General features: G+C 44.1%; 1 protein-coding gene across 5 annotated transcripts in view; it reads right to left on the bottom strand.

Annotated features, from left to right (window-relative positions):
• PDE4DIP (phosphodiesterase 4D interacting protein) overlaps positions 1-18,335 on the bottom strand; it is a 1,081,329-nt gene that overhangs the window by 663,646 nt on the left and 399,348 nt on the right. For all 5 annotated transcript variants that reach the window (XM_063940306.1, XM_063940302.1, XM_063940304.1 and 2 more), the window contains one exon: positions 2,815-2,973. In XM_063940306.1, coding sequence (XP_063796376.1) covers positions 2,815-2,973 — 159 coding nt within the window. The remainder of the gene's footprint in view (positions 1-2,814; positions 2,974-18,335) is intronic.

Raw genomic sequence — 18,335 nt, 5'->3', positions numbered from 1 at the left:
GAACACGGACGATAATGAACCGAAGACTGTGAGCTGTGGCTTGAATTACGAGGCTGAAGAGCATGGTAACGGTCTATGACCAAAGACCCATGAGGAATCAAGCTTACAGAGAGCGCCCCTCTCAGATGGTAGCAGGTTAGGAATGACGGGACTACTGCAACTAGAAAGACCGAGGCAGAGCAATGCTGGAGAGTAACTAAGGTACCGAAGTATCCTGGGAGCACAGAGCTGGAGATCCTAAACCTAAGTAGTAACTTGAAGTACTGGCACCCATAACCTGAACCAGCTCCCTTTTAAGATGAGAGATCTCCCTGGATTGGCTGAACAAAATGAGCCTGTGCAATTGGTTCAGAGCTTTGGTCTCCAACATAGCGGCCCCTGTGCAGCAGACACACCTTCAGTGCTACAGTACCAGGATTCCCTCTGCCCTCCCCGGAAGCTGCCCCCTGTGCCAGTGAGCCTGCCACAGCAGCCTCTGGCCACCACGAACGGACGCGCCGCAACAGCCCCTCAGAGCCACAGATGGCCCCGCCACAGCAGCCCAGCACCGCCGCTGCCCGCCAGCCACCTGAGCGGCAGTACCCGCGGCGCCGATACCCCGGTAAGACTCTGGGACGTGACACATACCAAGTCGTCCCTAGTCTCATCTGTCGATGGATTTTATTTCAGATCTAACTCCCTCCAAAAGGTATGATACCATCTGGGTAGTGGTCGACAGGTTCTCTATGAAGGCCCACTTCATTCCTCTCATTGGCTTGCCCTCTGCTCCTAAACTTGCACAATTATTTCTATGTGAAATCTTTAGATTATATGGACTTCCAACTGAGATAATTTCCAACCGTGGAGTTCAATTTGTGGCAAGATTCTGGAGGGCCTTATGTTCTGCCTTGCAAGTCAAACTCAAGTTTTCCACAGCATACCATCCGCAAACGAATGGGCAGACGGAGAGAGTAAACCAGGAGCTTGAGACTTTTCTAAGACTCTACATCTCTTCTTCGCAAGACGACTGGGTGGATTTGTTGCCCTGGGCCGAATTTGCTCACAACTTCCGTTATCATTCAGCCACCGATACTATGCCTTTCTTTGCAGTTCATTGTCAACATCCCAGAGACCCAGATTTTGAAGATCTTCCTGTTGTTGATGTACCCACTGCTTCTTCAGTTCTTCAGCAGTTCTCTCAGATTTGGAAAAAGATTAATCTTTCTCTCGCGAAATCATCTAACCAGTAAAAAGTCTTTGCAGATTGGAAAAGGCGAGCAATTCCAAGATTAAAGCCAGGTGGTAAAGTCTGGTTATCCTCCCATAACCTCCGTCTCAGAAATCCTTCTATGAAGTTTGCTCCACGGTTCATTGGTCCGTTTCCTGTTGAACGTGTCATCAATCCAGTGGCATAAAACTGAAATTACCTTCTTATTTAAAAATTCCGAACTCATTTCATATTTCTCTCCTCAGACCTTTGATTCTTAACCGTTTTCAGAAAGCTCTTTCAGCGGCTCCAAAAGTTCAAACTCATCGGGGCGTAGAGTACCAGGTTGAGAAGATCTTGGATTTCCGACATCGTTATGGTCGTCTACAATATCGACTGGTCCGGGTATGGTCCTGAAGAGAGGAGTTGGGTCAATGTCACTGATGTACATGCTCCATGCTAAGTTCAAGCTTTTCATAGACGTCTTCCTTCCAAGCCTTGTGGGTGTTCGGTGCCCACCCATAAAGGGGGAGGAGGGGGGTACTGTCAGGAATCGGCATTCAGTGGCATCTCACCAGCACGCTGGTGTGCAGGCCTCCGGAGGTCACGGCTCCAGTTTGCGGCTGCATGAATGCTCTGTCCGCGGGCGCAGTGCCCATTATCATTGTGTACCAATGACACCCAATCCTGCGCTGTGTCTGCACACATGATTCAAGCATCCACTGCCTGCTGACCAAGGGGTATAAATCCAGAACATCGGCTCAGTCTCATCGCCTTGAACAACGCGTCACATCCAGTGTACAGCGTCTCCTGGCTCCAGTCTCCTGTGATTTCCTTGCTCCAGTGTTTCCGTGGAACTACATGCTCCAGCAATCCAGCTCTCCTACAACTCCTTCCACAGTCAGCTTCCACCTCTGCATACAGTAAGAGACTCTCTCCAGGTGCTACTTACCATTCTCACCTGTGTGTCGTTTGTCTGCGTTTAGCACTGTGCTATTCCATCTGGCACTTAAAACAACCAGCTTGCAATTTACAAACTGTCTCCTGCTTTGGCCTGGCTTGGCTTTGTGGACTTGTGCATATATACAGACTGTGTGAATCTATTGCTGTTGGTTTCCAGACCAATTACCGGAGTTACTATTGCCTGTCATACCTCTGTGTGCTAAATAAATATCAGTGCGCACATGCGCAGGAATCTTCTATAGCCTCGTTTCCTCCACCGCACCACCACTGACCCACTAGTGCCCCAGACACAGTTACAGACCTGACAATCACTATTGGCTCAATGGCCAGGTCCGCTAGAGTTCAAGAATACTCATCCCTTTTTCCCCAGAGAGAATTTAATACAAAAATTTGTTAGGGTATGAATGTCAGGAGAAGATTCATTACAATGTTCACACAGTGAAAATGGCAGGTGAATTGGTTGGCCCAGGCACTGGAATACTGCCAATCTGACATATCAGAAAAAGGTTCTTTATATTAAAAAAAGAAGATTTTGGTGGACACTTTGCTTAAAATCATCTGACAATTAAACTTTTCACTGAAACTGGAATTTTAGAAAGAAGGTGGACTTGCTTATTTGACTTGCTGTAATAGACATGTACATACATTTTCTGAACGTCACTCACTTGTAACATCTGCTCTTTCTGGGACACTGCTTGCTTTAATCTCTGGATGCTGTGCTCCTGAGCCAGTAGCTTTGTACTTTTCTCTTCTTCTAATTTCTTAAGATGTTGATTTTTCTCATGCAATTCTCTCTGCAGATTGTGCAATGCTCCATGCAGCTCCTAACAAAACACACATGCTACAGGATAATATTTACCATTGGCGGGATGTAAAAAGGTGCGAGATTAACTTGCGGGACAAACTCGTCAACTGCTGCATTATCTCTTTGACTAGTGGAGCCCGCTGTTGGTTTAAAAAATACGGGGGACACTTACGTCTTTATTCCCCCATATTTTTGGAACCAGGACCGGTCCAAGAGCCTGGTGCTGGTTGTAAAAATACGGGGAACCCCTACACAATTTTTTCCCTGTATTTTAGCAACCAGGACCAGATCAAAAAGCCTGGGGCTGGAAATAATAATAATAATAATAATAATAATAATAATATACTTTATTTGTCATTAACAAAACAGCAACAAGATGTCAATGAAATACAATATGAGCATTCAGCGCAATTAGATAAACAGTAAAACCATACTTCTTTTCTAAAAGATTAGCACAAAGGGCCATATGCAATTGCCGTCGAATTGCCGCAAATGTCGAAAAACAGGGCATTTTCGAAAAAAAAACAAAAAAAAAAAACCTGTCGAATTGGATTCGACAATGCAATACAGTACTTTTCGTCTAAAAACCTGCCGTTTCAGATTCGACTTTTTGCAATTCTACATTTTTCAAATTCGACATGTCTGCAATGGTAAAAATGCGGCTTTTTGACAAAAGTATATTCAATTGAAGAATGTCGATTCGACAACAGTGCTTTCGACAGTCATTTTGTCAATTTCATTCCGCCTCATTTTGCTGTCGTGATCTAATAAAAAATTTAAAAAAACATGTTTTTTTGTGTTTTTTTGATTGCTAATAGCATATCTATTTATATTAGAAGGGATTATCTACTTGGTTTGTCTATTTAGGAGCCACAAGTATTATTTAATATATTTTTTTAAAGAATAATTTTTTTTTTTACTGACTAAAATAATATGGAGAGATCAGAGCATGTTTTTCAGTGGGAAGGGAAGGGGTGGGAATGGGTAAAAATTTCAGGAAAAAAATGCGTGGGGTCCCCTCCTAAGCATAACCAGCCTCGGGCTCTTTGAGCAGGTCCTGGTTGTAAAAATACGTGAATAAAATGACATGGGATCCCCCGTATTTTAACAACCAGCACCGGGCTCTGCGTCTGGTCCTGGTGCCAAAAATACGGGGGACAAAACACGTAGGGGTTCCCCATATTTTTAACACCAGCACCGGGCTCCACTAGTCAGAGAGATAATGCCACAGCCGGGGGACACTTTTATATCGGTCCCTGCGGCTCTGGCATTAAATCACTAACTAGTCACCCCTGGCCGGGGTACCCTGGAGGAGTGGGGACCCCTTAAATCAAGGGGTCCCCCCCTCCAGCCAATCAAGGGCCAGGGGTGAAGCCCGAGGCTATCCCCCCCATCCAAGGGCGGCGGATGGGGGGCTGATAGCCATGTGTCAGAAAAAAAAGAATATTGTTTTTTGTAGCAGAACTACAAGTCCCAGCAAGCCTCCCCCGCAATCTGGTACTTGGAGAACCACAAGTACCAGCATGCGGGGGGAAATCGGGCCCGCTGGTACCTGTAATTCTACTACAAAAAAAATACCCAAATAAAAACAGTACACACACACCGTGACAGTATAACTTTATTACATACATGCACACCGACATACACACATACTTACCTATGTTGACACGACGTGTCGGTCCCCTTCTCCACGTAGAATCCACGGGGTACCTGTAAATAAAATTATACTCACAACAATCCGGGGTAGATTGGTCCTCTTCTTAGTTTGTAATCCACGTACGTGGCAAAATAAAAAACGGAAACCATGGACCACGCACTGCAAGGGGTCCCATGTTTACACATGGGACCCCTTTCCCTTTACACATGGGACAGCCTCGGGCTTCACCCCTGGCCCTTGGGTGGCAGGAGGGGGGGACCCCTTGATTTAAGGGGTCCCCACTCCTCCAGGGTACCCGGCCAGGGGTGACTAGTTAGTGATTTAATGCCAGGGCCGCAGGGACCGATATAAAAGTGTCCCCCGGCTGTGGCATTATCTCTCTGACTAGTGGAGCTCGGTGCTGGTGTTAAAAATACGGGGGACCCCCAAGTGTTTTGTCCCCCGTATATTTGGCACCAGGACCGGACGCAGAGCCCGGTGCTGGTTGTTAAAATACGGGGGATCCCATGTCATTTTTCCCCCGTATGCTGGTTATGCTTAGGAGGGTGGACCCCACGCAATTTCGTTCAGGGTTTTTTTTTAACACTTTTGTGCGGTCCATGAAGTCGAATCCAGGACACACACTATCGTCAATTGGTCCGTTTTTCAACAGCGGGACTGTCAAATCCGTTTTTTATTGAATACAGTATGTCGAATTCGGGTCCCAGCGGCCGGGATTTGACGGTCGAATTGTGTCGAATCCAAAAACGGTTGAATTCCAGCCGGAATTCGACCGCAATTGCATATACCCCTAAGTCTGGTGATTGTTTAACAACCGAACAGCTGTTGGAAAGAAGCTGTTCGACATGCGATTTGAGCACGAACACTCCTAAAATGTTTTAAGGATGGCAATATTTCAAAGATCAAACAATTTGGATGACTCATCAGCGAGTATACACCTAGCTTTCCTTAATACACTTTTAATATAAAAATCCTTCATACAGAGCAGGGACACCCCAATGATCATACTAGCAGTTTTAACCACACGTTCAAGGGTAATACGTTCCGCTACAGTGCAATTTCCAAACCACACTATCATTCCGTACGTCAAAACACTCTCTATGATGATACGATAAAGCCTAAGGTACTCGCACTCAAACAGACAGCCCTGAGGCTCCTCAAGAAGAAAAGGTGCTGCTGCGCCTTCTTAATCCAAAAAATCTATTCAAGGACCAAGTTAGCTCATTTGAAATGTACATGCCCAGGCTTTCCATCCAAAAATACAGGAAATAAGCGAATCCCAAAAAATTCTTTAAATACATTAATAGCAAGAGATTAAAAAAGGAGAGTATAGGCCCTTTGAAAGACAAGTTGGGAGTCTTAAGCAAAAATGATAATGACATAGCGGACACACTAAATGAGTTTTTTTCAACAGTATTCACTAGAGAGGACCCAATTCAGGGACTGACACACAATCTCAATAATGACAATATCACACTGATAGGTACTTATTTGAGCGAGGAAGTAGTCTGTGACCGATTAAAACATTTAAAGATTAATAAATCACCAGGGCCCGATGGTATTCATCCAAGGGTTCTAATGGAGCTTCACTCTGAACTGGCAAAACCGCTATCTTTGATCTTTGAGGATTCAGTTATATCAGGTATGGTTCCCAAAGACTGGCGTATAGCGGAAGTAGTGCCTATATTCAAAAAGGGAAGTAAAGCTGAACCAGGTAATTATAGACCAGTTAGTCTTACATCTATAGTGGGGAAAGTATTGGAAGATATTCTAAGAGATAGTATTTAGAAGTTCCTTGAAACCAATAAGGTCATTAAAAGGAATCAACATGGGTTTATGAAGGACAGATCCTGTCAAACCAACTTACTTGGCTTTTATGAAACAGTAAGCGCAAACCTAGATCAGGGTAAAGACGTGGATGTAATCTTTTTAGACTTTGCCAAAGCGTTCGATACTGTACCACACATGAGACTTATCTACAAGCTACAAGAATCAGGGCTAGGAAGCACAATATGCACTTGGGTCAAAAACTGGTTAGATAATAGGAAGCAGCGCGTTGTGGTTAATGGATCTTTTTCAACTTGGACTGAAGTGCTAAGTGGTGTGCCGCAAGGCTCAGTATTAGGACCGCTATTGTTCAATATTTTCATTAACGACCTAACAGAAGGTCTAGAGAGCATGGTGTCAATATTTGCAGATGATACCAAATTGTGTAAGGCTATAAATACAGAGGAGGATGCCGAGTCTCTTCAGACGACTTAGTTAAATTAGAAGCATGGGCAGCCAAATGGAGAATGCGCTTCAACACAGACAAGTGTAAGGTAATGCACTGTGGTAACAAAAACAAAAATTACACCTACCTACTAAATGAGGTAAAATTAGGGGATTCTGTACTGGAAAAGGACTTAGGTGTCCTCATAGATAGCAAGCTAAGCAGTAGTACCCAAAGTAGGACTGCAGCAAAGAAGGCTAATAAGATATTAGCATGCATAAAACGGGGTATTGATGCTAGGGACGCGAGTATTATACTCCCGTTATATAAATCACTAGTGAGGCCACACCTTGAATACTGTGTACAGTTCTGGGCACCGTACTACAAAAAGGATATCCTGGAGCTTGAAAAGGTACAGAGGAGGCGACCAAACTAATTAAGGGCATGGAGACGATGGAATACAAGGAAAGGCTTGAAAGACTAGGCATGTTTACATTGGAAAAGCGGAGACTAAGAGGGGATATGATCAACATCTACAAATATATAAGGGGACAATACACAGAGCTTGCGCGGGACCTGTTTTTGGTTAGATCAACACAGAGGACTCGTGGACACTCGCTCAGGTTAGAGGAAAGGATATTCCGCACAATACGGCGTAAAGGCTTTTTCACGGTAAGGACAATACGTGTTTGGAATTCCCTGCCCGAGGGAGTTGTAATGGCGGAATCTGTCAACACCTTTAAGAATGGGTTAGATAAATTCCTATTGGATAAGGATATCCAGGGGTATGGTGCATAGTCATGCATTATAGTTACTATAAATAGGGATAAAATGCAATGGCTGACAGCAGCATCAGTCAGAAATTTTAGTCAAATCATCATGCATAGGACACCACAAATAGGTTGAACTCGATGGACAATTGTCTTTTTTCAACCTCAGATACTATGTTACTATGTTACTATTGCTACCACGTCTAAAATCAACGACCATTTCCTTAGTTTTGGATGTGTTTAAAATCAATTTACTCCATTCTCAGATATTTAGGATATCTCATCATTTCCACTTATGAGACCGACAACCGCTGTGTCGTCTGTGAATTTCACCACTTTAACAGAATCAGAGACTGAAAAACAATCATACGTAAATAATGAATATAATAACGGGCTCACAACACACCCTATGTGGACCTCACCGGACACAGATTTACCTAACCTAACTACTTGAGGCCTATCGGTCAAAATTTTTTAAATCCAGTTGCACGTAAACCCATTTAAGCCTAAATTAAAAAGCTTAAAAACCAAAGATGCCGGTACAATAGTGTTAAACGCAGAACTAAAATCCACAAATAAAATTCTCACACAAGTCCCTTTCTTTTCTAAGTGGTTCTGTGCCTGATTTAAAACAGTCAGAGCTGCATCCTCCGTAGACCGATTCTGCAAATAGGCAGATTGAAAAGGATCCAAATTTGCAGGAAAATGGGATTTTATATGTTTTAACATCAATCGTTCAAAGCATTTCATAACTAATGACGTTAACGCAATAGGCCGATAATCGTCTAAACATTTGGGTGAGCCCTTTTTGGGTACAGGGATAATTTCTGTAAACTTAAAAAACAGTTTGGTATTTTACAGACCTGTAAAGAGGTATTAAATATTACCGTAAAAATCCCAGCTAGTTCATTACTAAATTTTCTAAGGATTTTACCTTGGATCCCATCTGGCCCAGCAGATTTACCCATGCTGACACCTCTAGGACACTTCAGAACATCTTGCTCATCCAATACTACCGGGGCCTCACCAGGTCTAGTCTCAACAGCTTCAGCAATAATTGAATTATTCCTATCAAATCTGGAATAAAAGACATTTAGATCTTCTGCCATTGTACTATTTGCTGCACTAGACACCACTTTCCTAGATTTATAATCAGTAATGTCTTGCAGACTCCTCCACATACTCTTGGAGTCGCTACACTGCTTAAACCTATCCTCCATTCTTTTGAAAACTCCACTTTTGCCTTTTTTATTCCTCTCCTCAAATCAGCTCTTGCGATTGAATAAGCATCCTTATCCCTAGACTTTAGCAGGGAACGGACTTCAGCATTCAACCAAGGTGGTGTGGACTGCACGTCTTCAGCATTCAAACAAGGTTTTGGTGGGGTGGACTGCACATCTTTATTATATATTTTTTTTACTTTTTTGACGGGTTCTTTACTCTAAAGGTGCATACACCTGGAGAGATTTTGACTGAGCGTTTTCCCTTGAACTGGCAGTAGGTGATTTTGACTAACTTTTCCAGCGAATTTGACTAAATCATTTAAGCAAGGGGATGCTTTTTCTTTTCCAGCAACCTAAGCAAAATTGACTTGCCTGCACAGTCTATTTTTAACAGTGATAGCGACCTGGTGGGGACGCGCATCGCTATCGCTCGCTGTGTAGACACAGAGCGATATGCACTTTCTGAGCAATTTTGACTACATAGTAAAAATCTCTCAGCTATATCGCTCCGTGTGTATGGACCTTTACAGACAGAAGCATGCATGGATCTTATTGATCTATGGATGCTTTCGTCAAACTCGCCAGCCAGAAGCTGGACTATTTATTGGAGATATTTTGATAATGTTTTAGGTGCGAGTTGTAAAATCGCACCCTACTACATTGCCTGAGTTGTATGTCTCTAATGGCAAAACATCTCTATGCGAGCTTTGCCAATGCGAGTTTGCATGTTCCTGCACCCCATTACATTGGTCAAGTTTGCAAAATGTGTGAGTTTAGCGCTAAACTCACACATCTGTGCAAACGCGCAGCCTTTACATCTCGCCGCATGTCTCTGAATTACATACAACCTTTTGTCAGAAATCTAATGTTGTAGAATCATAATTTATTGTAAAAAATTTTGTATTAATGAAATGAGTAATGAAATAGGATTTTAATTACCTACCAGTAAATCCTTTTCTTGTAGTCCGTAGAGGATGCTGGGGTCCACATTAGTACCATGGGGTATAGACAGGGCCACTAGGAGCCATGGGCACTTTAAGAGTTTAATAGTGTGGGCTGGCTCCTCCCTCTATGCCCCTCCTACCAGACCCAGTCTAGAAACTTGCCCGAGGAGACAGACATACTTCGAGAGAAGGAAATACACAGATAGTGGTGAGATTCACACCAGCTCACACATAACAAGGCAACCCAAGCTAACGTGCTTGAAACAATTCAGCAACAGCTGAACAACAGTACTTAACCAAGTAACAAGGCAGTACTGAACCAAGTAACAACTGCAGAAAAACGAAGAGCTGGGCGGGCGCCGATCATCCTCTATGGACTACGAGAAAATGATTTACCGGAAGGTAATTAAAATCCTATTTTCTCTTACATCCTAGAGGATGCTGGGGTCCACATTAGTACCATGGGGATGTACCAAAGCTCCCAGTACGGGAGGGAGAGCGCGGGGGCTCCTGCAGAACTAATCAACCAAACTTTAGGTCCTCAGAGGCCAAAGTATCGAACTTGTAGAACTTTGCAAACGTGTTCAACCCTGACCAAGTAGCCGCTCTGCAAAATTGTGAAGCCGAGACACCCCGGGCAGCCGCCCAAGAAGAACCCACCTTACGAGTAGAGTGAGCCTTAACATATTTTGGACACGGCAAACCTGCCGTAGAATAAGCACGCTGGATAGTGAACCTGATCCAGCGAGAAATCGTCTGCTTAGAAGCAGGACACCCAATCTTATTGGGGTCATAAATGACAAACAGAGAGTCTGATTTTCTGTGACAAGAAGTTCTCTTCACATAAATCTTCAAAGCCCTCACAACATCTCACCCTGTAGCAAAACACAAATATATACAGTATATCTATATAAACACATTGTAGTTTTGTAAATTAAACATTTAACTTATACATATACAAACCTAATTGATCTATTTCTTACTATATATATATATATATATATATATATATATATATATATATCTCCACTACACTATTCACTGGTTACATCAACTATTTATAGTGAATTATATTTTAATTCAGACAATATCCACTGCCTTAATATTATGTTAAGTGCGGACAATTACCTATATGGCAACAGTAGCCACTGGCACCACAATAGGTTGGTTGATATGAAAAGCCGACATAATATTCGGAAGAAAATGCTGACACGTCCTGAGCTCAGCTCTATCTTCATGGAAAATTAAGTAGGGGCTTTTGCAGGACAAAGCCCCCAATTCAGACACATGCCTAGCAGAAGCTAATGCCAACAGTGTGACCACCTTCCAAGTGAGAAACTTGACCTCAACCTCCTGTAAAGGTTTCCAACCAATTTGATTGCAGGAACTGATGCACCACGGTAAGATGCCAAGGTGCCATAGGAGGCACAAAGGGAGGCTGGATGTGCAGCACCCCATTCAAGGAAGCCTGAACCTCAGGAAGGGAAGCCAACTGTTTCTGGAAGAAAATGGACAAGGCCAAAATCTGGACTTTTATGGAGCCCAAACGTAGTCCCCCATCCACACCTGCTTGCAGGAAGAAGAGAAACCGCCACCGTAGGAAACTTCTTGGATTCACACAAAAAAAAAAACTTTTTCCAAATGCGATGGTAATGTTTAGACGTTTCTCCTTTCCTAGCCTGGATCAGGATAGGAATAACCTTTTTCGGAAAGCCTTTCCGATCTAAGATCTGGCATTCAACCTCCATGCCGTCAAACGTAGCTGTGGGAAGTCTTAATACGAACGGCCACTGTTGCAGAAGGTCCTCTCGAAGAGGAAGAGGCCTCATATCTTCCAGCAGTAACTCCAGAAGATCCGCGTACCAAGCCCTTCTTGGCCAGTCCGGAGCAATGAGGATTGCCTAAACTCTTGTTCTTTTTATAAGTTTTAGAATCTTTGGGATGAGTGGGAGTGGAGGGAACACATACACCGACTGGAAGATCCACGGAGCCACCAGTGCGTCAACCGCCCATGCCTGCGGGTCTCTTGACCTGGAACAGTTCCTGCAAAGCTTCTTGTTGAGGTGGGAGGCCATCATGTCTATGTGAGGTAAGCCCCAAAAACTTGTCACTTCTGCGAACACCTCTGGGTGGAGTCCCCACTCTCCTAGATGGAGATCATGTCTGCTGAGGAAGTCCGCTTCCCAATTGTCCACTCCTGGAATGAAGATTGCTGACAGCGCCAATGCGTGTCTTTCTGGAGGAGGATCTTTGTTACCTCTGTGATTGCAGCTCTGCTCTTTGTTCCGCCTTGTCGGTTGATGTAGGTCACAGATGTTACATTGTCTGGCTGCACCTGAATGGCCTGACCCTGCAGAAGATGTGCCGCTTGTAGAAGGCCATTGAATTCGGCTCTCAGTTCCAGAATGTTTATTGGAAGAATGTATTCCAGACTTGACCACCTTCCTTGAAAGTTTTCCCCTTGTGTGACCGCGCCCCAACCTCTGAGACTTGCATCCATAATTAGAAGGATCCAGTTCTGAATCCCGAACCTGCGGCCCTCAAGAAGGTGAGGCATTTGTAGCCACCATAGGAGCGAAATCCTAGCTTTCGGCGACAGACGTAACCTCTGGTGCATGTGTAGGTGGGATCCCGACCACTTGTCCAGAAGATACAGTTGGAAGGACTGTGCATAAAATCTTCCATACTGTAGAGCCTCATAGGAGACAACCTTCTTCCCCAGAAGACGAATGCACTGATGAACCTATACCCGGGTAGGCTTCAAGACATCCCGGACCAGTGTTTGTATCACCAACGCTTTCTCCAGTGGTAGAAATACTCTCTGCACTTCCGTGTCGAGGTTCATCCCTAGGAAAGACAATCTCCTTGTTGGCTCCAAATGTGACTTTGGAAGATTCAGGAGCCATCCATGATCCCAGAGCAGTCGAGTTGTGAGAGCAATGGACTGCAACAACTTCTCCCTGGATGATGCTATTATCAGCAGATCATCCAGATATGGAATTATGTTCACTCCCTGCTTGTGGAGTAGAATCATCATCTCTGCCATTACTTTGGTGAACACCCTCTGTGCCGTGGATAGGCCGAATGGCAGTGCCTGGAACTGATAGAGACAGTCCAACAGCGCAAACCTGAGATAAGCTTGGTGTGACGGCCAAATAGGAATGTGAAGGTATACCAGGAATCCCCCCTCCTCCAGACCTGAGATCACCGCTCTCAGAGATTCCATCTTGAACTTGAATTCCCTCAAATATGGATTTAACGATTTGAGGTTCAATATTGGTCTGACCGAACCGTTCGGCTTCAGCACTACAAAAAGGTTTGAGTAGTTACCCTTGTTTTCCAGATGAGGTGTAACTGGAACAATGTCATTTGCCTTTTCCAATTTTTGAATGGCTTCCTGTAAGATAGCCCTTTCTGTCAGCAAAGCTGGTAAGCCTGATTTGAAAAATCTGTGAGGTGGGAGCTCTTGAAACTCCAGTCTGTACCCCTGAGATACAATATCTTGTACCCAGGGGTCCAGGCCTGAGGACGCCCAGACCTGACTGAAATTTCTTAGACGTGCTCCCACCTGCCCGCCTTCCAGGGTGGGAGGTCCACTGTCATGCTGAGGATTTTGAGGAAACAGAACCCGGCTTCTGTTCCTTGGAACCTGCCGGTGCAGGTTTTCTGGATTTTCTTGGACTTCTTAACCTTTGTGGTCCGAAAGGATTGCATTGTAGATGCAGAGAATGATCTTTTCGGCGTCGGAGTGGCTGAGGAAAGAAAGGTTCACTTACCCGCGGTTGCCGTGGAGATCCACACATCCAAAGCTTCCCTAAATAGAGCCTGACCTGTGAAGGGTAGGTTTTCCACACTCTTCTTGGATTCCGCATCTGCAGACCATTGGCGCAGCCAGAGTCCCCTGCGTGCTGAGACAGCCATGGAAGACGTCCGTGCATTTAGATTACTAAGAACCTTCATGGCCTCCACCATGAAACCCGCAGAATCTTGTATGTGACATAAAAACATTTCAATGTCACTTCTATCCACAGTATCTAAATCCTCTAGTAATGTGCCTGTCCACTTTACTATGGCTTTAGAGATCCATGCACAAGCAATAGTGGGCGCCTGAAGCAGTGTATATGGATTTGAGAGTAGTCTCAATCTTGCGGTCTGCCAGTTCTTTCAAAGCGGTAGACCCAGGGACAGGTAAAACCACCTTTTTAGACAATCTAGAAACAGAAGTGTCTACTATACGGAGGGTTTTCCCACTTTTTCCTATCCTCTTCAGGGAACGGAAAAGCAACTAGAACTCTCTTTGGGATCTGGAATTTTTTCTCCGGGCTTTCACAGGATTTTTCAAATAATGCATTTAATTCCCTAGACACAGGGAAGGTAAGGGAGACTTTCTTATTGTCTGTAAAGTAAGCCTCCTCGACCTGTTCAGGTACCTCGTCAGTAATGTGTAAAATGTCCCTAATGGCCTCAATCATTAGCTGCACCCCTTTAGCAAGGGATGCCTCTCCCCCGCAGTATATCCCCATCACCCGTATCAGAGTCTGTATCCGTGTCAACTTGCATTACCTGGGCAAAAGCACGCTTTTTTGGGCATATACTAGGAGAGTTTGTTGAGGTAGTGGGAGCAGAATACGACAAAACCTCTACAGAGTTTTTTTAAAACCTGTGTTTCAGTCTCATAGGGGGACATTTACTAAGCAGTGATAAGAACGGAGAAGTGAGCCAGTGGAGTAGTTGCCCATGGTAACCAATCACCACTGAAGTAACAGCTACAATTTGCATACGATAAAATTATACAGAGCTGCTGATTGGTGGATGAGGCAACTTCTCCACTGGCTCACTTCTCCGCTCTTATCACTGTTTAGTAAATACCCCCTTAATGAGCTATCATAGATGAAATCTGGGATATCATACTCTTAATAGAAGCCACCCACTGGGGTTGGGATTCAGAGGGCTGAGACAGTATATTGCATTCCTGAGTACATAGAATAGATTCTTCTGGAGAAGATACATACTCTGCAGCACAAGATACAGAGTCCCTAGACATGGTAATGTGAGATATATAACACACACACACACACAGGAAAATGTCAGACACAGTTTCCCCCAAGTACCTTCAGAGAGACACAGAGTTAGGGAGCCAACCCACACAATGCCCAGTAGACAGTTATAAAAGAAATGCCTGGCGCTAACTGAGTAACCTAAAGACTACACAGTAATGTGAATGAACACCCCCCCCCCCCTTCTATAACCCCCTGGTACGGCACAGGATAGCTGGAGATATGTGGAGGGTCAGCGATCCTTGTCAGCGTCTCTGTAGTGTGACCTGCAGGGAGAAGATGGCGCTGGTGAGTGCTGGATCCATTCTGAGGAGAAGCTCCGCGCCCTAAAATGGCGCATTTTCCCGCCCTTATACAGATTATACTGGCCTGGGGTAATGGCGCTAGCAATAGTACAGATGTCCCTGATAGCAATAGTGACCAGTGTAAGGGTGTTTGTGCTGGCCCAGGGCACCCCTCACAGCGCAGCACACTGTACCTCTGAGCCCTCCGGAGCACAGCATCAGCGCTGCGCTCCCACCCCGATTTCGCCATTTTCACCGGCTCCCCGCTTGTCGGGGCGCTGGCGTCCTACTCACCACCGTCTTCTGGCTCTGTTAGTGGGTGGCGGCAGTGCTGCGGGAGCGAGCGGTCGCCTCGGGGGCTTGCGATCGACACCTTCAGGAGCTCAGTGTTCTGTCAGCAGAGATAGGGGCCATTAACCTCAGAGGGTTGGATGCTACTCCCCCCTAAGTCCCAGTTGCCAGCAGCCTCCCTGTACCTAACGCCTTAAAAAAATAATACAATTAAAAGAACTCCTAGGAGCTCCCCTAGCTGTGAACGGCTCCACCAGGCACAGTTACTAAACTGGGTCTGGTAGGAGGGGCATAGAGGGAGGAGCCAGCCCACACTATTAAACTCTTAAAGTGCCCATGGCTCATAGTGGACCCGTTTATACCCCATGGTACTAATGTGGACCCCAGCATCCTCTAGGATGTAAGAGAAAAATTATAACAAAAAAAATTGAGCAGATCCCGAATTACATGTCTTTTAGATGTAACAACAAAATACTTTTATATATTTAGATTTATCAGAAGATACTTCCTCCAATAGCGAAGAGCTAAAGAACAATTTCACAGTTCAAGCAGTCTGGATCCTTATACATACTATACTTTTCTGAAACTTCCAGGAATTATCCAAGGACCCCATGTAGACAATTCTCCTACATAACATCCACTTATGCAGTATAATGGGTTGGAAAGGATTGTGGTGAATAAAAACGTTGGAAAATCCCCCTGTAAAATACAGCAAAGCACAGCTTTTTGCGGAGGGACCTGCTGGTGTAAACATGACTCAGCGCCTCACCACTGGCATCCATGGGAAGGCACACTACAAGTAACTACAGGAGTATACACCTTGCTCGAAATAACCCGCATTATAGTAGTGTTATAGTTGAATATTCAAAAAGTTATTATTGAACATTTGCGGGTACTGGAAAGTAATGCAAGGCAAACATCAAAACTGACACAGAGGTTAATGCAGAGTTGAATTATGCCAGTTTACTTCAGTCTGTGACTGCTCAAAAAAAGGATTCACAAAAATTTAGCAAATCTGGTTGGTTCATAATTTCTTACAGGATGTGGTCAGGATCCCGGCGGTTGAAATCTGGACAGTCATAATGCTGACAGCGGCATCTCAATGGATTCCAATGGCAAACACTGGGTTTTGGGTTAGGCACTAGGGAGAGAGTGAGGGTTAGGCTGCAGGGGGATAGGGTCAGGCTGCGGGAGAGAACAGTTATGGTTTGGTTGTGGGAGGGATGGGTTGCTTAAAATACTTTTGAATGTCAGGATTTCAGCTGCAGGGATATCGATACCATCCCTTTCTTACAATCAAAGAGGCAGAACTAAGGTGGGATGTGGCGTTCTTACATAAGGAAAAATTCAGTGATTCACACAAAAGCAGGTCATTCTGACCAGCAAATAATTGTTAATGTGCCTGTTGGGATACCGATTTCCAGATATTCCGGAAATGGTGAGATATGTCTGGAGTCAGGAGGGTGCCTAATGTGCCTAGAATTCACAGGCCTCTGTTCAGCTTGTCGAAGTCAAAAATATAACATACACACCACATACACACTCCAAACAGATGGGTTTCCGTGCGTGTGCATACATGCAGCGTGCACAGAGATATTTGGTAGCATACGCATTCACACAGACAAGCCACAAAGATATATTCAACACATATTTCATACAACACATAAATTAAACATGTCAAGCACCAGACATTATAATGTATTTATATAAGAGAGTGTAAAACCAGATATATGTGTATTATTGGAACGGAACAAGTTAAACATATCATGCTTGGTGTCAAAATGATCAGGAGAATGTGTGTGTGTTAATTTGATAACTATGGGTAGATTGTAGCACATTGCAACGATTAGTTATGAACAAATGTATCAATACAAAGGATTTCCTGAAGACACATGCATACCCTCCAACTGTACCTTTTTAAGAGGTACAGTACCTTTTTTTTATGGTCTGTACCTATTTTTGGCTCTCCAAACTTCCATTGAAAGTAAAGGAAAAGGGGTGTGGCCACGCCCCCTTTACCTGTGGCCACGCCCCTTTTTCTAATTTGTACCGATTTTTGTGTGTAAAATGTTGGAGGGTATGCACATGTGCCAGCAATCTAGGACAAAAGCCCTCAAACTGACCAATAACACATCATGAATGAGAGATCTCCCTCCCCTGGACCAATAACAGAAGACTCAGTCCCAGACATGTACCTCCCCCAATACACAGTATATAGGTATTTCCCCTCACCCGGGAAACTCTGTTCGTTGCTGTTGGTGCAGATTCAAAGATGGAGAGGACTGCACATTGAGCAAATAGGGTGAAGTATGCTGGCTGTATCTGATCCTTATGTAACTACAACTGCTTCTTTGTAATTGTAACTCTGTAACCATATATATACATATTATAACTGAATGGTTTACTGTACATATGTCATATTGTATGCATACCCTTTTAATATCAAATATATACATCTCTGAGCGTTGGACCTCAGCCTACAAAGTGTGCGAGTACTTGTTTTCTCTTAAGGGATGTAGTGTTTGCGAAGTACAGGGCAATTTTATCGTATATGGTAATAAGATGCGCCATGCGTCCGCAGCATATATTAACGCTTACATTTGAAATGTTTATTAGCTAAGGATGGATGCATCTAGATGCTGCTGAACCACATGTGTTGTTGTTTTTGTGTTATCAGTAAGGCGCTGATATGAATCAAGGGACAATATATTAATTTATATATATATTACTTTGTTGTGTGAGTGTGACAAAAACGAACAATATTAGAAATGCTACAGCATGTTTTTATTGTTGCTAAACGAAGTTCAATAAGTCATATTGTGTTTGATTCAGACTGAGAGCATTTAAAAGTTGATGCATAGTATGGATATACCGTAGTTGTGTTAGCATGCTGAGGCCTATTCGCATACTGCTAACGCAGGCCTGAAGTAACAAACATCCGGT

Source organism: Pseudophryne corroboree, chromosome 9, assembly GCF_028390025.1.
Source record: "Pseudophryne corroboree isolate aPseCor3 chromosome 9, aPseCor3.hap2, whole genome shotgun sequence".
Taxonomy (NCBI): Eukaryota; Metazoa; Chordata; class Amphibia; order Anura; family Myobatrachidae; genus Pseudophryne; species Pseudophryne corroboree.
The sequence above is the reverse complement of the archived record's forward strand: the minus strand, read 5'-3'. Positions and strand labels throughout refer to the sequence as shown.